The 22,028-nt window shown below is 34.7% G+C and overlaps 2 protein-coding genes and 1 long non-coding RNA gene across 3 annotated transcripts; 2 read left to right on the top strand and 1 right to left on the bottom strand.

The window, feature by feature from the left end:
- The first annotated feature begins 297 nt into the window (after positions 1-297).
- Positions 298-6,196, top strand: LOC144551344 (basic blue protein-like). The gene is made up of 2 exons (XM_078299286.1): positions 298-691; positions 5,851-6,196. The coding sequence occupies exons 1-2, from the start codon at positions 514-516 to the stop codon at positions 6,048-6,050; spliced, it is 378 nt and encodes a 125-aa protein (XP_078155412.1). The 5' UTR covers positions 298-513; the 3' UTR covers positions 6,051-6,196.
- A 2,071-nt stretch (positions 6,197-8,267) lies between these two features.
- LOC144552025 (uncharacterized) lies at positions 8,268-9,289 on the bottom strand. The gene is made up of 5 exons (XR_013510923.1): positions 9,211-9,289; positions 8,913-8,998; positions 8,783-8,814; positions 8,552-8,713; positions 8,268-8,370 (listed from the first exon to the last, which is right to left on the bottom strand). It is a non-coding gene; the product is annotated as an uncharacterized LOC144552025 (long non-coding RNA).
- An 11,712-nt stretch (positions 9,290-21,001) lies between these two features.
- Positions 21,002-21,624, top strand: LOC144552051 (basic blue protein-like). The gene is made up of 2 exons (XM_078300145.1): positions 21,002-21,242; positions 21,368-21,624. The coding sequence occupies exons 1-2, from the start codon at positions 21,065-21,067 to the stop codon at positions 21,565-21,567; spliced, it is 378 nt and encodes a 125-aa protein (XP_078156271.1). The 5' UTR covers positions 21,002-21,064; the 3' UTR covers positions 21,568-21,624.
- The last annotated feature ends 404 nt before the right edge of the window (positions 21,625-22,028 follow it).

Here is a 22,028-nt window from a genome sequence, read left to right as displayed (position 1 = left end):
ATTTCCAATTTTAAATATTTATAATATTTAAAGACATAGCATATCGGTGAGCACACTCTTTTTAGTTACTTGTTAGAAAATTTGAATTCAAGTCAATATATATACTTAAAAAACTAGTAGTAGCGCTCAATCAAATTGAGAACTTTGAGTCCCATCTATTTATAATAATAATAAAAAAAAAAATAATAATAATAATAATAATAATATCACTTATACAGATTGCTTGAACAAGCATGGTCTGGAACAAAGTTGTGACAAGTTGCATCTCCTAACATAAGTTTTTGACAGAGATCAATCGATCATTAGACATACACAGGACAGGACCCTGTGCTTACCTAAAATTTAACACACCAAATTGGGGCCCAGTTCATACCCATTCCCACTTCCTTGCGTTCACTTTTTGGGGCTTTAAAAAGGCTTCCCTCTTCATCACTAAACACCACAAACATCCACTAGCTAACTAGATACACCAGACTCCTGCTCTCATTATTATCCTTGAAGTAACAAATTGCCATGGGAAGGGGCAGTGCAAGCCAAGCAATGGTCCTTGCTTTCATCCTTGGTTCCATTCTTCTTCTCCATTGCCAAGTGGCTGAGTCGGCAGTTTATACTGTTGGAGGAAACAATGGATGGAGCTTCAACACAGCCAATTGGCCTAAAGGGAAGACCTTCAAGGCCGGTGATGTACTCGGTATGTAATTTATATATATTCAAACAGTTATACAAAATGTTAAGTCTGAATAACCGTTTAGAACAGTCTTTTGGCATTTTATCAAACATCTTGTGTGCACAAGACATAATACAGACTCGCCTTGCGCACATCTATAGTTGTCAGTTGTCATTATGGTACAAGGTCGGAATGTGATCTAAGCTGTTTAATTGGCATCGCATTGATATCTCACAATATCTCCCCATAACAAGTACAAAGTCGTAACGTGGTCTAATATGTCCGATTTAAATCAGATAGTTCAGATTGTGTGCTCATAGTTATTGTCAAAATTATTAGAATAATATAACAAAGAACAAGAACACAATCACTCCCATGAATCTCCCTTCCCTCCCTTTGTTTATTTCAATCAAATATATATTTTTTTTCTTACATGGTTATCTCTCTGTATATATAATATTTATATCCATCATGGAGGTATACAGCTGACATATATTTCTTATTTAAGAAACAAATCAGAATCAATCTAAGCTTGGAAGTAAATTAAAAATATAATAAAGAAATGAAATAAAGAAGATTTTGTCCAGCCATATATTAACCAAACAATCTATGTTGATTTCTTTCTTCATTCCCTTCTGGATCTGATGTGGCGTATTAGCTTGCAACTTCAACACCCTCCTTCAAGCTCATACGTAGATATCTGTCATACCGAGTTCAGATAGAGATTCATCAAATGCCTTGCTTGATATCGCCTTTGTGAGCATATCTGCCAACTGTTCGTGTGATCTTACGAATGGCATTGAAATAATCTTAGATTCCAATTTCTCTTTGATAAAATGCCTATCCACTTCAATATGCTTTGTTCTGTCATGCTGCACTGGATTATGAGATATATCTATAGCAGCTTTATTATCACAAAAAAGTTTCATTTCAGCACAGGGTTCAAAACCTAATTCTGTTAGTAGTTTTCTCAACCACAATAGTTCACAAATACCTTTTACCATTCCTCGAAATTCAGCTTCAGCACTGGAGAGTGCCACTACATTTTGTTTTTTACTCTTCCAGGTTACCAAGTTTGCACCTACAAAGGTAAAATATCCTGCGGTAGATCTTCTATCAACCACACATCCAGCCCAGTCAGCATCACAGTAACCGGTTATATTCATGTGTTGTTTTTTCCGAAAAGATATTCCTCTTCCAGGTGCACCCTTTAGATACCTAAGGATTCTTACTACTGCCTCCATATGCTCTCTGCTTGGAGAATGCATAAATCGACTAACAACACTCACTGCATAAGCTATGTCAGGTCTAGTATGAGATAAATAAATCAATTTTCCAACCAATTTCTGATACCTTTCCTTATTTTCGGATTTTCCATCTGGGTCTATGTCCAGTTTCAAATTTTGAACCATGGGTGTATCTGCTGGCTTACAATCTATCATTCCAACTTCAGTTAGAAGATCAAGTATGTATTTTCTTTGAGAGAGAAAGATACCTTCTTTGTTGCGTGATACTTCTATTCCAAGAAAATATTTCAAACTACCCAAATTTTTCATTTCAAATTCTTTTGACAATCTAGCTTCCAATTCTTTTATCTCCATATGATCATCTCCTGTAATAATCATATCATCAACATAAATTATTAACACAGATATCTTACCTCGACATTTCTTAAAGAACATCGTGTGGTCAGATTCACTCTGGGTGTACCCATAACCTTTCATTGCCTGACTAAATCGACCGAACCACGCTCTTGGTGATTGTTTCAACCCATAGAGTGCTCTCTCCAACTTACACACTTTCATAGTTGTTTCTGGGTACCAATATCCAGGTGGGATATCCATGTAAATCTCCTCCTTCAAATCACCATGCAAAAATGCATTTTTAACATCAAATTGATGTAGTGGCCAGTCTAGGTTTGCTGCAAGAGATAAGAGAACTCGGACAGAATTTAATTTTGCAACAGGTGAGAATGTTTCCTGAAAATCAACACCATACGTTTGTGTATATCCTTTTGCAACTAATCTTGCTTTGTATCTCTCAATTTTTCCCTCTGCATTGTATTTAATAGTATATACCCATTTGCACCCGACTGTTTTCTTCCCTTCTGGTAATGTTACTAATTTCCAAGTACCATTCTTCTCTAATGCATTCATTTCTTCATTCATTGCTTTTACCCAATTATGGTCTTTCAAGGCTTCTTCTATTTTTTCTGGTACACTTACCGAAGATATTTGGTTCACAAAGGCTTTCAAAGGTTCTGACAATTTTTCAGTGGTTGTATAATTAGCAATAGGATATCTTACTTCCTCACTTGTTCCATCCTCCGGAACGTACCGTTTTGGTGGTTTTCCTCGATTATTTCTAGATGGTAATTTACAGAGAGTGTTAGTAGCACTTACCTCGAGAATATCCTCAGGATATCTTGGCCCTTGTGATACTTGGTCGGATTGTATTACTGCATCATTTTGGTCTATACAGAAATTTGGTTCAGATTGGATGACCCGAATTGGATCAGGTTGGATGACCCGAATTGGGTCATGGCTCTGATTTGACTTATTTCCAAATTCTTGATTTGACTCATTTTCGACATTTGATATATTTCCAAATTCGGTAGGGGATATATTTCCAAATTTTTGATTTGACTCATTTAAGGCATTTGATATATTTTCGGCAGGGGTTATAATTTGGCAATTTTCGGCAATGGATTGATTTTTGGCAATTGGACATATTTCGGTAGTAGGTGAATTTTCAGCAGGAGAGCTTAAGAAATGTAAATCAGAAAAATCCAATTCTACCTGATTCTCCTCCTGAATTGGACTTTCGGTTTGTTTAAAAAAATATTCACCTTCTAAAAATGTGACATCCATAGTTGTAAAGAATTTTCTCGTATTTGGATTATAACATTTATATCCTTTTTGATGTGTACTGAATCCCAAAAAAATGCATTTTTGTGCACAAGGTTCTAATTTGGACCGAAAATTCTTTTGAACATGCACATATGCAATGCATCCGAAAATTTTAGGAGGTAAATTTAAAACAGACGGAATTCTGATATGAGAGGAAAACATTTGAAGAGGGGTTTTGTAATCATGTACCCGAGTGGGTGTACGATTAATTACATAAATTGCAAAAGACACAGTATTATCCCAAAAAATCGGGGGCATATTACTCTCAAACAATATTGACCGAGCGGTTTCGAGAATATGCCTATTTTTCCTCTCTGCTATTCCATTTTGTTGAGGGGTTCCCACACATGAGGTCTCATGTATAATCCCTTTATCTTTAAAGAAATTATGCAAATTTTTATTTACATATTCTGTCCCATTATCACTTCTGACAACTTTTATCTCTTTTTCAAACTGAGTTTTTATCATGTTAAAAAATTCTTGAAATACTTTCGTCACTTCATCCTTAGTTTTGAGTAAATAAAGCCATGTCATCCGTGTACAGTCATCGGTAAAAAGAATAAACCATCGACAACCAGACTTTGAGACAACTGGGGATGGTCCCCAAACATCAGTATGAACTAAATCAAAAGGAAGAATGTTTTTATGATAACTATCAAGATAAGTTGTACGATGACTTTTAGCCTTAATACAAGTTTCACAAACCAATTGTTCATTTAAACCAGAAAATAAATGAGGTGAGAGTTTTCTCATGTACCCAAACGAGGGATGCCCTAATCTCCTATGCCATAACAAAACTTGCTCTCTCAGTTGTTTTGAATCGGTTTTTGTCAGAAATGAGTTTCCAGTATTCATCTCCTCCAAGTAATACAATCCATCTCGCTTAGTACCACGGCCAATGATCTCCTTGGTGAGGATATCCTGAAAAATACAATGATTAGGAAACATGAGAGCTACACAATTTTGTTCTTCTGTTAACTGTCCAATAGAAATCAATTTTGAAGATAAAGATGGCACTAGCAATGTGTTTTTAAGAGTAAGAGTTTTAGAAATCTGTACATCTCCTGCCCCGTTTACCGGATACGCGATTCCATTCGCATTAAAAATACCATCCTTTTTTGTTTTCTTTCTCACCATAAAATCTTTTTCAGAATATGTCATGTGGTCGGAAGCTCCTGAGTCAATGACCCATTCTTTGTTACCCGAGTTGCTGGAACTACCTGCAGCATGAAGGGCAATAGATCCAGACCCATAGCTGGTTTTGGCCTGAACTACACCATGAATTCCTTGCTGAAAACCCGTTTCTGGTTGAGCCGAATTCACACCAGCGAGTTGAATGGCCATAATTTGGGTTTGTTGTAGTGTAACAAGTTGGGTTAATTGTTGAGTGGCCAAAATTTGGGTTTGTTGTAGTGCAACAAGTTGGGTTAATTTTTCCAACAATGCTGCTGTGTTCTCATCTCGTGAGGAGTAAGAACTAGCTTCAGGTTCACTCATGATAAAAGGGAGAGATTATTGGTGAGGTCTTGGAATGTTGAGGTTTTCGGATCGATCACCGCTCTGATACCATGTCAAAATTATTAGAATAATATAACAAAGAACAAGAACACAATCACTCCCATGAATCTCCCTTCCCTCCCTTTGTTTATTTCAATCAAATATATATTTTTTTTCTTACATGGTTATCTCTCTGTATATATAATATTTATATCCATCATAGAGGTATACAGCTGACATATATTTCTTATTTAAGAAACAAATCAGAATCAATCTAAGCTTGGAAGTAAATTAAAAATATAATAAAGAAATGAAATAAAGAAGATTTTGTCCAGCCATATATTAACCAAACAATCTATGTTGATTTCTTTCTTCATTCCCTTCTGGATCTGATGTGGCGTATTAGCTTGCAACTTCAACAGTTATAATACGCTCTAATTTATTCATAAAAAAAAAAACACAACAGAGAAAATTCTTACTTGGGAAGAAGAGAGAGCCAAGCAGTAATGTGTTTAGCAATTCTCTGGGGAATCCAAACTATATATTACGCCGTAAATTGGGCTGGGCTTTCTGGGCCGAGTCTATATACGTTAAGTTGAGAATGAACCCAATGTACATAAGACACTGGATGCATTTCGTTTTCCAAATCAAGACTTGGCATGCCACCAAAAATGCATCATAAACTCCAACATTAAAATAATTGAATTGCAACTTAATTTGATCTTCTATATATGATTTCACCAAATTTTGACCTTTCTCATGATCTTTCTGTAACAGTATTCAAGTACAACCCATCAGTGCACAATGTGGTGGCTGTAAGTGCTGCCGGTTACAAGGGTTGCAACTCACCGCGTGGGGCAAAAGTTTATAAATCAGGAAATGACCGCGTCACACTTGCTCGAGGCCGCAATTTCTTCATCTGCGGCTTAGCTGGACACTGCCAGTCAGGCATGAAGATCGCTGTCACTGCCGCCTAATCAGTGACAAAGACAATACGTATATGATAATTACAGTGGATTGATAATTAGCTTTTCTTATAGTTGAGAGGATTTGAGCCTTGTTATGAGAGTCTAGTTATGTTTTCTGGTTTGCATTACACTTTTTGAAGTTTATTCTAAATAAAGACCCTAGTTTATGCGGGGAATGTACTTGCCTACTCCGAAAATTTATATGCCTTAAGCGATTGGGTCATGCGAGTACTCTTTAGTCTTTTTTTTCAATTTTTTTTCTTATAAGGTGTTTGTAGTGTGAAACATATGGAACTTCTAGTGTTGTTGTATTATGCAATGTAGCTTTTTCTGAGGTGTATGCACTGTGAAATAAACTTTCCTTTTTGAAAAATACTTGTTTATGCTTTAGTCCCTATAGCCATGAGTCCACTAAACTTCGATGATATCAACATATATATCATTGTCATGTTCTTGTAATGCGATCCAGAGTGCAAGGTATTCCACATCGATCTCCTACAGGTCAAAAGGCTGAATAGCAAATTCTACAATGGCAATGATTAACATTTAGAAACCTAAGGAATGAGAACTGTCAACTGTCACTACTAGAATTCACTCTTTTTTCATGCTTCCGAAAATGGCTTTTTCCAAGGGATTACCCTTGAAAAAAGCCCAAAAATCGTCATTTTCAAGCGCTACCCTTGAAAATACTACCGTTGATAATACCCTCCTTGGAAATAGTCAGTATTTCCAAGGCGACCGTTGGAAATACTCTTTTCTAGCTTTTTTCAAGAGACTACCCTTGAAAAAAGGGCCGTTGGAAATACTTTCAAATTTGGCCACTGTCTATATTATTTTCAAGGGGAGCATCATGGAGCCCACCAGATTATTTTCAAGGGGAGGGAACATGGGTCCCACTTGAACATTTCCAAGGGTGACACCCCTGGGACCCACTTGAGTATTTTCAAGGGTAGTTTACGAGGGACCCACCCCAGCATATCCATGACCAGTGAAAGTGGGCCCCACTTGGTCAGAAATTGGCACTATTATTTGAATGGGCCCGTGCATTTTTTCCATGGATATACCTCTGGAATTACTAGCCTCCTATTTTTGGTACCAGAATGCTTTCATTGGACAATCCTCCCGGTACCAACCCAGTATTCCCTTACAATCCCCAATTCTCATTCAAACTGAGAACACATCTTACAAATCGATAGAAAACACATTGAGAAAAACATCATAAAGCATTTAATAAGCATAAACCTTTTAATAAGAATAAAGCATTAACATAGCATAATCAACACACATTGTATCAAAAAATGTTGAAAACCCATTACAACACAATACCGTGTACTTGCACATTGCTATACACCCAAAAATATTATCCCTTGGAAATATTAAAGACAGTATTTCCAAAAAAAAAAATTCAACACCTTGCAACACAGTATTTCCAAAAAAATTCTGGCTTTTTCAGAATTTATAAATATATACTGGTACAATTTTACCAGTGAAAACATTTTGCCCTCACCATTGGATCATTGCGGCTTCACTCCTTGCAACCTCTTATCCAGTTTGAGCTTGATACTCACAAATCTTGTTACTCCACCTGTATCTTTTTAGAAAAAAAGGGTACTTTCATTAAATAATTTTTTTTTAATGAAAAGTTGTATAGCTATGTTATTTTTACAACTCAGTGACTTACTAATGCAAGAAATATTCTAAACCCCTTGAATTTTAAAATAAACCTCTGTTAGTATGCACCAATTATGCTTCAGCCACACACCAACATTTTAGTACCCATTTTGCATCATAAACATTTCCATTTAATAATTACCTACCAATCACTCCAAATACATGAAATGCATGGTTATGAGGAGAGCTTTGTTTTTATGCTCTTCCTTCAAGAATTAATGGAACTCTAAACCATGTGAACTTTTGTGTTGCCTTCCAACTACAAATTAACAAATTATAATGCTGTGTCGTTGGATTAATGAGCAGTAGTCAAGGTTAATAACAATTATGTGCTTGCTTACTCTTGTTGATGGTTGGTGCTATTTTCTAACAGTTGATAGATCTCACCATCTACGTTCCAGAACCTCGTGCAGCTAACCACAATGCAATGCCTATATTCAGATCATGTTTCAAAAATTACATCCAGTAATTAATAGTATATATTTATATTAAGGTTTTTGTACTTTTAGAGAGAAAAAGGTAAAGTAAATACCATGTAGGTAAAGTAGCAAGTTCATTTTAAAGTGTAAAATTGAAAGAAAGTACTTGAAGGAAAGTTTGCTGCTGCTGCCCGTGGATCAAAATTGTTGAAGAATGAGGGGAGTTGTAATTCGATCACCTAAAAAAGATAGCCATACAAGGAAATGTTTATTATGTAAGAAAATAATATATAGTAGCCTATCATTAAAATTTCTTATATTCAATTAGCATATTCCACTTTCCATATTTAGTAGGTCAAGGAATATAATAGAAAATGCACTGTTTCTTGGATATTCCCAAATTTCAAATGTAGAAAGTACCTCTAAAAGATTCAAGCCCATAACTATGGCTAAACCAGAGGCAGCCACAGGAAGACCTTGGCCAACTTGGCCATATGCCTTTCCCGCAAAGGAGGCAGCTACGCCTAGTATGGCTAGTGTTGTAGCCAAACCTAGTGCAAAAGCAATTGAATTTCCAATAACCTCTCCTAGTATGGCTAGTGTTGTAGCCCATTACGGTATTTTTTTTTCTTAAACAAAGATTTTCATTACCTCTCCTCAATCTTTCCCAGCACCAAAGGCTCCTGAAAAGTTAAAAAAAAAGTGAAATGCATGAGAGGGAAATGTACTTTGCATTCAACATTATCATTTAACTAATGCATGCATTATGAAATTGGTTTACCTATGTAGCCTAGAGTCAATGGCAGAACACTCAATGTACAAGGGGATAAGCTGGTTACTAATCCAGCACCAAAAATAACAACCAAACTGTAAATCATGAAGAAGATCTAATAAAGTTTGTCAAAAAATTTAGTAAAAAACTGTCAATTTTGCATAAGCACAATAAAAATTAATAAAGTAACCATCGGTGTAAAAAAAATCATGTGCAACCTAAATATAAGATGTAAAGAACCAGAACAAGACATTTTAGCAATTAATAACACAATAAACGAAATACAACTTTTGAAGAGAGATCTAACCTAGTGAAACTAAGAGCTGACAGCTGGTCTTGCACAGCCAAATTAGCATCTTGGCTGGCTGAATAAAGCAAGCCTCCAAACCAATCACCGAAAAAAAAAACTAACCAAAATCATATTTGCTTGAAAATGATTGAGCAGGGTTACCAATAGCCTTCTTTAAAAATAAATCTAGTGCAACTTAATGGTAGATTGTAACAAGTTTGCTTATTTTTCCGATTCCAAACAAAGCAGCTTGGATCAATCTCTCTATGATCAACCAAAGCAAGCAAAAGAGGCATTTCATCAAACAGTTGAAGTGCACCACAAGAAAGACAATAATAACTAATCAACTCATCAGTTCCCCGTAGCATACTTGCTATGCTACTAAACTTGTTGTCACTGAAGGAAGCGAGATTTTCTGTGCTGACACGACTAATTTGGGCCTCTTCAGAGTTCCTATTAGGCAGAAGGAGGTCAATTGCGTTAGAATTCTATGTGCGCATATGTGTGCGTGTGTGTGAGAGAGAGATACTTGTGTTAATTTAAATTGCAATCAGATGCGTAAATTCACAAATTCAGCCACTGCTCGTCGCGGCCATCTTAGTCGCCACCTCTGCTACCTCGTCGCGGCGGCTGCATTGTAGAAGATGGAGAGCACAGATGGAGGTTTGCGTGTGCACAAGGGTTTGGTGGTGGGATTGGGCGAAGGTAAGGTCTAGTGGTTAGATCGTAAGTGAAAAAGATCGGCATTAGGTTTGGTGATAGCGGCAACTCCATTTGAAATTTCCGAAAAAGAAGAGGAAAATGACGGATAAAATTGGAGGGAATGGAAAATTTTAGAGAGAGTAGGTGCCTAAAAATCTTCCCTGGATGAAATGGGAGAACAAAAAATTTGAGAAGTATAGATTTTAACAGAGCAATTTTAGCTTCAAGCAGTGTATCAGATATTTTAGAAGCTCCTTAAATTATATAGGTTGTGCGCTGCATAACTTAAAACTGCTTTGCTAATAAAATCACCTCAAATAAGTACATCATCACCATTTATTATTTATCAGACGGCTTGGAGGTTGATATTTGCTAATTATGTAATGCATATACATCAAATAATATGAAAAAAATTAAAATTAAAATTACTTATGTTTTTTAGGGCCAAATTATACTTATAAGTGTCAATTTTAAAGACTTTCATCATTATTTGCCCCTTCAAATTTAGCAAATATTTGCGGACCGTTCATTTTCACGTAAATGATCGACGGTTGATTTTCAATGAAATGATTCTAAATTTGTTTTGAAATGATCAAGGAGATATATTAAACACAACCAACATAAAAGTTTTGAAGTTTTGTTGTGTCTGAGCTTTGATCCAACGTGAAGTATTTATAGCCCTTCGATGTTTCGATATTCCGTCGACTTGATGGATAGGTAAATAAATATAAAATTTCATCAAAATTTTCTGCAATAATATATATGCAGTGCTCTTTGATTTCAACGGTTTCGATCGACCAACAGACGACATGTATACGTGTGCCTTCATTAACTCACAAAGCAAGAGTATATGTTTCATAGAACATAAACTCTTGCTCTGTGAGTTAATGAAGACGCACGTAAACACATTGTTCGTTGGTCGATCGGAACCGTTGAAATTAAAGAGCACTGCATTTATTTCCTTATAGCAAAGTTTGATCTGATTTCATGTTCATTTACTTATCCATCTGGCTGATGGAATATCGAGATATCGAAGGGCTATGAACACTTGTAAATCTAAGCCGTTCGATTAAAAATGTGTCATCCTGATTGTCAATGGACATCTCCATTATCTCAGGAGATCCGGACCAATCTATACTATGTATCTAATCCTTGATGATTGCTACAGTATAATGAATTAAACAGCGTCTCTGACAAATGGGTCCCTTTCTTCGAATTCGTATCCTCTGCATTAACTCAAAAAGGAATCTTTTGAGTTAAGTATCTAGACCATCTGATTTGTTTTGATAGTCGCGCAAATTAGATCCGCACTAAAAGTAAAGACCCCTATGTTTTAGGGGAGGGTCGGATGGACTCCGTTTATAATCGGACGGCTGGTATCGATTCTTTCTTTTTTTGAGTTATTGCAGACGATGCAGACTCCCTTTCTTCAGCGGTATCGATTCTTTTTTTTCTTCTTTTTCCGCATTTCCCTTCTCTCTACTCCCCTCCGATCCTCATTCCCACCACCCTTTCTCCTCCCTCTGCCTCCTCTCCTCCTCCACCGCCACCTTTTTTTCCCTTCCCCTTCCTCCGACGGTCCCATCCTTCGCCGCCGCAGCTCTGTTACACCGCCCCCTCCGAGATCGCTTTCACTCACCTCCTCCGCAACTGGTACTCTCTTCTCTCTATTTTTTTTAACCATTTTTTGTTATACACTGATATTGATTAATTTTTGTTTAATTGGGGCTTTTTAACTGAATTAGGGTTTTACCAGTAAAAGAGAAAAATGAAAATGAGCAGTAAAAGAGGAGAGAGGTGGAAACACCCCAACTCGGTTTTGTGAGAAGAAAAAAGAGAGAGAGGGAGGGAGAGCTCTCAGCCGAGAGAGAGAAACTGTCATTAAGAAGTTTGACACAGAGGTAAATATACGCGAACTATATGTTGATGATTTTTACCTGGTTTTCAGTGTTGTCTGCTCTGCTGGTGTGGAGGAGCTGCCTATCTCCAACACTGGTTTCCATAGCTGCTACCAGATACCCTCTCCAGTGTTTGCTTGCGACACGATTGTAAAGGTGGAGATCAGCACCTATAGGCTGGTGGTGCCATCAGAATTAACCGGCCTTCGTAATAAGGTTAACTAAAGAAGTATGATTTACACATTTGCTTTAGGTGGACATTAGCACAATGCTAGAACCGCAATCCCTTGCCTCTTATTAATATGAATCCCTTATTGATTCATTAAATTAGGAAAATTTTCTGCATATGCTGTTGAAAGGGGCAGTTTTTTTGTTCCTCTATGTTCCTTGTTTTCTGCTTTATTTATTTTCTGTTAAAGGGAGAGCTTGCACTCTATGCGTGAAATTAGATGGATGCTTGTAAATTCAGACTTATGTCAACATATACTAGTGCTGGATGTGCTGGCACCGGATATAGTTACACGAGAATTTTTCAGTTTAAGTAATTTTGTACAAAGAAACTAATTTCTAAGAATCAGTTAAGCTTGATCCATTGTCGGATTGTATTATTTACAAGTCACTATGCACTAAACAAATAGAAAAGCATAGCTCTAATTCAAATATGTTCAAACTGCTACATCTGCATGTAGAGGACATTCATATAAATATATTGAAAAATGAATTTCTTGATTTGGAATTTTCTGTGATTTATGATCAATTTTAGAAGTTCATCTTTTGAAATTGGGATTGGTTCAGAAAAATTGCTACCAGCCTGAAATTTGTCAGTTAGAAAACCACCTGTTCATCATAGTCCCTGAGCCATAAACATTCTGAAATTAATTAGGCATAAAGTTCAAGTATTGATGGTCATTTCCATATAAAAAACTCCAAATTTGGCCCAGCCAATTGCTCTCAGCAAAAATCACAAATCAGATTGTCAGAATAGAGAACTGCAGTTTACCAACAAACAGATTTGGTCATTTTGAAAGGAGAATTGTGCAAAATCAATTGAATTACTTGTATGAAATTTTGTAGATTTGACCATTTCCAAAGAAGGTAAACTAGTGTCTTACTAATTTAAGTCTTCTTCTTATTATCTTGTACTTGGTGAAATAACTTATCTTATCGATGACCTCATTTTATTCAAAAGAGAGAGAGCTGACATTGCTTTTTTTTTTTTTTTTGCCTCTTAGTCTAGTAATTGGAGATGGAAGTATACAAGGAAATGGACAAATGATCATATTACGAAGAAAAATTGCAGGTGGATTTTTTTACACTTTTTATTGTTTTGAGAAAAATTGTAGGTAGATTTTTTCTGATCATAGATATATGAAATTGTGTGTTGAATAATGAGGTACTTTGATTTTGTAAATATGATACTTGGATAATATGATATTATTATCGTGTTATTTAGTAATCTTTTTATATAATTTAGTATTATTAATTGGAATTGTGGGTGTTTATTGTACTAGTTTTATTGTTGTGATTTATTATTTTCATCATTCAAAGGGGCATCTCAAATAAACAAAAATGTTTCTTTCCAGGAGCTAAACATTTCCAAGGGTAGTCCCTTGGAAATATTATGTCTAACTATAAAATAATATAAACTGAATCAATAAAACATTTTCAAGGGTGTGCTCCAGCATTTCCATGGGCCTCAGCATAAAATAATATAAACTGAATCAACAGAGTATTTTCAAGGGTATTGTGCTCCAGCATTTCCATGAGCTTCACTATAAAATAGTATAAACAGACTTACCAAAACATTTTCAAGAGTAGTCCCTTGGAAATAATATGAGCTCTCAATAAAATATAGTATTCGTTCTGTTTAGCGGGTCATGGGTCATGCAAAAGTATTTCCAAGGGTGGATAGCAAGCATTTTCAAGGGTTGGCATCAGGGATTTCCATGCGCTACTATTTCCAAGGGCCTACCCTTGACAATAGTTAAATGTATCAGCAAACTCAATTTCATTTCCAAGGGCCCTTCTTACTCTTGAAAATACAGATGCTACCCTTGAAAAAAGCGAAAATTCTAGTAGTGTGTGCATGTGATAGATCATTGCTATACAGCATCTTCATATGTTGACTTCTTCTTTTTTTTCCTTCCTTTTTTTAGTGCTCTCCAAGCGAGGTAATGATATTAGTCCTAATTGGCGTTGTACCAGCGGTTTGGTACTGTTTTTTGTAAAAAAAAAAAGTTCTGGTTTTAATAAAACTGGTGGGTTGATTCGGTTGAACCCTTAACCCTACTTAATTTCTTAAAAAATATATATTAATTGGTGTCTTAGTACCACCCGTTTTTTTTAGTTACCACCCTAATAAATTTAAATTAAATGAATACCACCCGAATTATTAAATTTAAGATTCTACCACGTTCGCGTAATGGATTTGCGGACAGATCGCCACTCGTTCGCGTAATGAATTTGCGGACTGATCCGTTTCCGACCTGACCCGCTCGACTGACCCGTTCTCTAAATGATTCTGCGAACGGACCCGTTCGCAAGATGGATATGTGGACTGACCCGTTCGCACTCTGGATCTGCGCAGATCCAGAGCATGTCTTACATGGTTGTTAAATGAGATTATCCAGTGCCAACATCCGTCTCTCTAAGGGTCTAATCGGAATGGAGACACAACCTCTCAAACAGGAAACAATGTTAAGACAGCCACATTTAATCTCCCACAAGATTGAGAATATATGAAATATTTGGTGATCATAAACCTTAAAAAAAAAAAAGATTTGGTAATAAATTCATTGCTTCTGCAAGATTCGCTCTGCTCATTTTTTCTTACTACTTAGTAGTAGACGATCCAGGGCATGAGGCAAAGATAGCACATTTACTGTTTTCTTCACGATTTAACTAAAGTTTGAACATAAACCAGAGTGGCAAAGGGTAATTTTTTATCTGTAGAAATTAAAATAAAGAAAAAGAGAAACATACATCATATTTTTTTTTTATTAATTGAAAGAACGGTAGAATTTTTTACTGATCCTAAAAATTAAAAAGTTTGGATAAGTAGGAATTCTACCGATTTAAAATCAGTTTGTATTTTTTTTCCTTTAAAATTTTCTAGTAAATTATAAAAAGTTTTTACAAAAATAGATAGAAAATCGTAAAATCTATTATGAGAAATATTTCATCTCTTTTTTTGAAAAACTTTTTACATTTGACTAAAGATCTAATATAAAACTTTCCTATATCTATATAGGCGTCAAATTAAAAAAGAAACACTAAGTTTGAATCAGTATAATTTCTACCCTTTCAAACTTTTTTATTTTTAAGATCAGTAAAAATCTTACCGTTCTTTCTATCAATCAATATACTGTTTTTGTCTCTCTCTTCCTTTTTCTTAATTTAAAAATTTCCACCGACAGAGCACCTTATGAATCTGGGCCTCAAAACTAGGCCTAACTGAAATTTGAAGGGAGTATTGTAAACCGGCTCAGTTAATGGGTTTATTTGTGATGGTCAATTGGGTTTGGAGCAGGCTGAAGTCCGGTGACCCAACAGATCAAATCAATCGATATCACCATTGAATCATTTAAAATGAAACAAATGAAAATGACGTTTTTTTTTTTCTTGTAGTTAGTGATTTTTTTGTTTTTTGTTTACTTTGAATAGCTGAGAATAAAGCTAATTTTGGTATGAATGAACTATTGCCTTCCTGTCTTAAAGCACTATGACAGTAAATTTTAAAAGTACGATGACACAACCTTGCGATCAAACCTAATGCGTGCGCAGATTCAGAGTGCGAACGGGTCGGTTCGCATATCCATCTTGCGAATGGGTCCGTCCGCAGAACCATTTAGAGAACGGGTCAGTCGAGCGGGTCAGGTCGGAAACGGGTCAGTCCGCAAATCCATTACGCGAACGGGTGGCGATCCGTCCGCAAATTCATTACGTGAATGTGGCAGAATCTTAAATTTAATAATTCGGATGGTATTCATTTAATTTAAATTTATTAGGGTGGTAACTAAAAAAAACGATAGTACCACGGTGCTACAGCCCACTAGGAAGCTGATACTATACTGGTACAGCAAACTAACATGACCCCCATGGCCCCATATTCCGATATTTATCTGCAAATAATCAAGTCCTTTAAGTAAAGTCCCCATTTCCAAGCCCTATTTAATCTTCGCCGTGACTAACCCTTTAATCCGATGAATTTAATGCTCAAAATTGTTGATATGAGAAAAATTTATACTTAAAAGTGCACACTTTGAAGCCTAGTGGTGAATACAACATTGTATCTAAAAAGAAGGTAATTAATCAAGCCCATTTCCGGCACATGTTCACAGATCTGGAAGTTTGGCCCATTAGCGTTTACAACAATGTATCTAAAAAGACGGTTGCTATTAATTGTGAAGAACACAATCTTCAAAAAAGGCCCCTTTTGCCTTTGCAGTAACGTAAAGTTTAGGTTTATAATCCGATCAATTTGATCAGAATTCCATTCAATTCGGACCAAATTTAAAATTAGCAGAGTAGTTTTCAAGATTCATGCCAATCAGATTCAAACTCAAAGTTTGGCCCTCCAATGATTCAATTAAAAGAATTGGGCATATATATATATTGCATGCTTAATTAAACAAACGAACTTGTTAATTAATATGAACTGTGTACAGCGTCCTTTAACGTACAACCTGGGACTGTAAATGATCCAAATTTGAATTACTCCATTTAATTAATGAGTGAGTTAACTCGAGCTGGGATAACAATAACGAACTGTAAAGTTAACTCAAGTTTAACTCATTACCAACTTGAGTTGGTTCACAACTAATTTATATTTCACTTAACCAGTTAATTTTCTTAGTTATAGATTAGTAAGAGTTTATCAAAACACAAACAATTTAAATAACTTGGTAATAATTTATTTATAAATACAAATAATTCAAACATAATTAACAAGACAACTAACAATACAAACAACCCAATAGTAACTTAGGAGTTATTTAGAAGGATATAGAATTTATTGTGACGCATTTTATGTAACTCGTGTTGTTAATGAATGAGTTGGAGTATGCTCAAACTCAGCCTATTTATTAAATGAATCATCCAACTTGAATTGTAAATGAGCGAGTTGCGAATTTCAACAATTTTGTACAGTCTTACTTAGTACTTACTACAATCCATCCTCCCTGCTCCTTTCCGATCCGTTGTAGACATGGAAATTTGAAGTTTATCTGCAACTCATGTAATTGTATTCAATCAGACCCATCAAATTAAAATAAGATTAAATACCTCGATCCACAACACATTAATTAATTGCGCCCGTATCATATATCATCAAGTTTATTTTGATTGCTAGATTAGACATCTTGGATATAATTAAAATCCGGATTAATTCTTTACTAAAGCAGACGGCCGCACAGATCAGATACATGGTTTTTTAATTAGAATTAGGGAGTGCTTAAGTTTATTAAACTCTTATGTGAATTTAATTCTAATATTTATCAGATTGATTTTAAATAATGAATTCAAACAGTTGAAACTGACCTATCTTACGAGTAATGTGTCTACTTGTGAAATTTTAAAAATATAGAATTAATTTAATATAAAGTCAAGTGGTCAAAATTAAAAAGGTTTATAAATTAATTTTCACTGCATTCATTTTTCGAATATTTTTTCTACCACTTGACTATATACAAAATTAATCAAAAAATTAAAAAATTTTACATGTAAACGCATCATTCGTAAAATAGATCGGTTTCAATAATTAGAATTTGTCGTTTGAAGCCCATCTGATAAACTTAAGAACACCCTTTTTCAATTTTATTCTAAATTGAAACAGCTGCCGGATATGAATTATATATTAATAATAAATGAAGCCTAATCACTTAATCTAAATCAAACGAACCTGACCATATATAAAAAGAGGAGGTTTTAAATGACTTTATTTTTTTTTGTATTTTTATTGTGCCTTCATTTTTAAAATATCAAAATAAAATAATTAGATGTGATTTATGTTATTTTTTCTATGAGCTCATAAAAATTATTAACATTTCAATTTTTTTTTATGTGAATCAATAAGTTGAAAAATCAACGTCTATAAATTATCAACATTAGTATTTTTTACAAACTCTTGATAACAATCAAAATAAAGTTGAAATGTCATAATATCTTACACATTGATAGATAAAATGATGTAGATCATATCAACAGTTTTATTTGACTTTAAAATTTAAAATTTTGAGTTATTAAAGTGTTTAAAAATAAAAGCATAATAGAGAAACATAGGAATAGTTTTTTTAATTTAGATGTATTTAAAAAAAGGGAGAATTTACGTATACCCCTCAAAAACTTCAAAATTACGTATTTTTCCTCTAAAGTTTGAAATTACATATTTTTTCCTCTAAACTTTAAAAACTCACAATTTATCTATTTTATTGTCTTTTATATTAGATCTTTCTATATCAACATATTAAAAAAAAATCATAGACAATACCCTTGCCAATACCTTTCAGCTCGTCAGAATGCGGAGAGGAATAAAAAAACAGTGGTTTCGCTTATTAAAAAGAAAACTCATTCTAAAATTTTAAAATACCCATTTTATCCTTTATTAAAAGTATATAAAGCCCATGAAATTCAAATTTAAATTTAAGGGTTCCTCTACCGTTCGATCCGCGTGCATCGCTTTAAGATCTGTGCATAGCGCTTCAATATTTGTGCCGATCTAGCATGCACGAATCTTAAAGCTGTGTGCCGTGTTCGCATCAAGGCTCATGTTGATCTTGCACGTGCATATTTAAAAGCAGTTTGGATGGTAGAGGAACTTTATATGCTTTAATAAAGGGTAAAATGGGTATTCTATTAATTTAGAATGAGGTTTAATATAAAAGATGGTAAATTTGTGAGTATTTGAAGTTTAGAGGGGAAAATACGTAATTTTAAATTTTAGAGGGAGGAAAACGTAATTTTAAAGTTTTTGAGGGATATAGGTGAAATCCCCCCTAAAAAAAAAATTAATACATCTAAATTCTTAAACAAACGTCCGATCAAATGGGACGGATCGGATCCAGATAGCATGCGGGGCGCCTGAAAATCACCAGAAATTAAACCAGGTGCTCTCGTAGTACGGGATTTCCATAATCCCATTTCCAGACATCTAACTTCGACGGAGACAGAGACGTACAGATTCTAGAATAGAGTATAGACCAACCTTTTGTTCTTGATTAAACTAATAAGTAATAATAATACGGTCACGAGCTACTGAACTAGTTCAAAAGGACAGCTTTTTTTGTTCAGATTCTTTTGTTTCTAAGCTCTTGTAGCATTTGTCCTGGTTCTAAATGCATCTGAATCAAAATATGCTTTCGAGAACCAAAAAAATAAAAATTTATGTTTACAGCTACGGAATCTGAAAGAGTTATGAGGAATCTTAAAATTTCTATGATGCCTTCATTAGTAAACAAATTTTAACTATAAAAATGAATTTCGTTTCTTAAGACATAATTCAGAGTGATGATAAAATCTAAAAAATCTGTCGGATTGGTTATAACGGACGAATCTAAACCGTTGAAATCCAACTACTTCACGAGTGATGCTTGTACATGCAAAATTTAAAAAATATTGAATTCATTTAGTACAAAGTCAAGTAGTAAAAATGATAATTTTTTATACGTTATTTTATACATTTATTTTCCATCAATATTTTATTGCATTCATTTAGTTATTTTGAAATTTTGAAATTCATTATTTTATTGCTCGAGTTGTCCACCATCAATATTTTCATATCAAATGAACCATCACTCATTGCTCGAGTTTACAAGTAATTTCTTTGTAACTAATTTATTATTTATTTGTGATTAGTAATATGAATAATTAGTCACAGCATCATGCTGCATAAACTCAATCACATATACTATTATGTATGCATATATCATGTCATGAATATTGTGGGACAATTAGATATTTCAAGGCGCATTTAAACCACCAAATTTTCTACAATACATACATGAGCTATCAACAATAAATTAGGTTTAATTGTATTTTGATAGAATGTCAAAATAAGATATTCTAATACATCCAAATTAATATAAGTCATAAGTTTTCAAGATATGGTTTATGCATATACTGAAGTATTTTCGTCAGGATATCAAACTAAGAGAATTTATATCTCTCGTAGTGTCAATAAGGAAAAGCTTTAAACATTATTTTTTTTAAGAGGAGAGAGAGACTAAAATTTTAGTTTTGAGTTTTCAAACTAAAAGTTCAACATATTTAGTGTACTATTATTAGTGGAAAACCAAAAAAGAATTGAAACGGTAATTTGATGAAACTAATTAAGAATTAATCTCAAAACTTTATTTTGATGACACTATTTGGTCTAGGGCTGTAAATGAGCCGAGTTTGAGCGAGTTATCCCCAACTCGAACTCGGCTCGTTTAATAAACGAGCGAGCCAACTCGAGTTGAGATGGTAATAACGAGTTGTAGAGCCAACTCGAACTCAGCTCGTTATCAACTCGAATTGGTTCACAACTCGTTTATAACTCGTTTAACCAGTAATAGTATTACAACACAAGTTCAAACTCAACTTGTTATCAACTCAAGTTGGCTCACAACTCGTTTATAACTCGTTTAACCAGTGATAGTATTACAACACAAGTTCAAACATATTTTGCACGAATCTCAAAGCACAAATAACAGTCTAGAGATTCAAGTTTGATTATTTTAGAATTTATTGTGGCCAATAATTTGCAACTCGAGTTATAAATGAGCGAGTTGGGGCTAACTCGAACTCGGCTCATTTATTAAACGAGTTGGCCAACTCGAGTTGTAAATGAACTGAGCTGTAAATGAGCCGAGTTAAACGAGCTATAAATGAGCGAGTTACGAGTTCGAGCTTTTTTGCCCAGCCCTAATTTGGACCACTTTAATTTTGAATTTAATCTAACATTATCTACAAGTCACATGCATGCACAAAGTTCTTAACATCTTTTGAGTTTAGTTCAGCCGACCTTAACATCTTTAGAGTCACATGCATGCACAAAGTACCCTGTTGGTTAATTTAATTAGTTTTACAAAACTAAAACAAACAAAGTACAGGTTGGCTAACACTTTAAAAGCAAACACTCTGCTTTTTTTAGCCCCATTTTTTTACAATATCACACTGTTTTCTCTTCTCTATTTAAACCTTGCAAACCCCACATAAATTCTTCCCACTAACAACTGTTCCATTCCTTAATTGGGGTCTTAATTTCCATTTCTTCTCTCTTTCAGTAATAATTAATGGCCATAATGGGAAGGAGCAGTGCAAGCACATTTGGAATAATTTTTCTCATGTGCCTTTTCTTACAGCACGAAACCATACATGCAGCAACTCATGTTGTAGGAGGAAAGCATCGATGGACCTTTAATGTCGCCGACTGGCCAAATGGAAGGACCTTCAATGCCGGTGATGTGCTCGGTATGAAATATTCAACACATATTTCACATTATTGCTAATTAAAAAAAAAATTGTACTGGCGTGTATGCACGGAAGATTTATAATTTTCACATTTTTAATATTGTTTCTGTGTGTAAATGGAACAGAGTTCAAGTACAGTCCGCTGTTTCACAATGTAGTGGCCGTAGACTCTGACGGGTACAACAACTGTATTGCTCCAACCGATGCCGAGGAATTGAAATCGGGAAAAGATCGAATTACCCTTAGCACCGGTACATACTACTTCATATGCAGCCGCTTCGACCACTGCAGCTTAGGCATGAAAATTGCTGTCACTGCTGTGTAATTTATAGGACATAAAAGGATGAGATAGTTCCGAATTGTTGTTGCTGTTAATTTTCTTTTGTTTTACTGCAAGTTCTAAGAAATCAAATTCCAACTAAAATTAACGGGCCCGAGAGTTAAAATGATCGCTTACATTCGAACAAAAAGTGTCTGTTCTAGGGGCGGCAAAAAGGAGAGAACAACAAATTATATTAACGGGCCCAAATTCAAAGCCTAATTTTTCTTTGCCCATTGGGCTTTATTTCTTTGCATGATCTGGCTTAAAATTCTTACCAGGAGCTTATTTCCCATTTGTTCATCCACGTCCCCCGATATGAGACTAGCTTAGGAGTTAGGGGTGAAATCAGAGGAAATAAATCTGCTGTGATTCTAAAGGGATCGCAGGACCCTGTTATTTCATATCCATCAATTTATCTGTTTAGAGATTCGTGTATAAAAAATAAGTGTTATTGAGATTTGTGC

Source organism: Carex rostrata, chromosome 3 (genome assembly GCF_964058835.1).
Source record: "Carex rostrata chromosome 3, lpCarRost1.2, whole genome shotgun sequence".
NCBI classification, from domain to species: domain Eukaryota; kingdom Viridiplantae; phylum Streptophyta; class Magnoliopsida; order Poales; family Cyperaceae; genus Carex; species Carex rostrata.
This window is presented reverse-complemented; position numbering and strand designations above follow the sequence as displayed.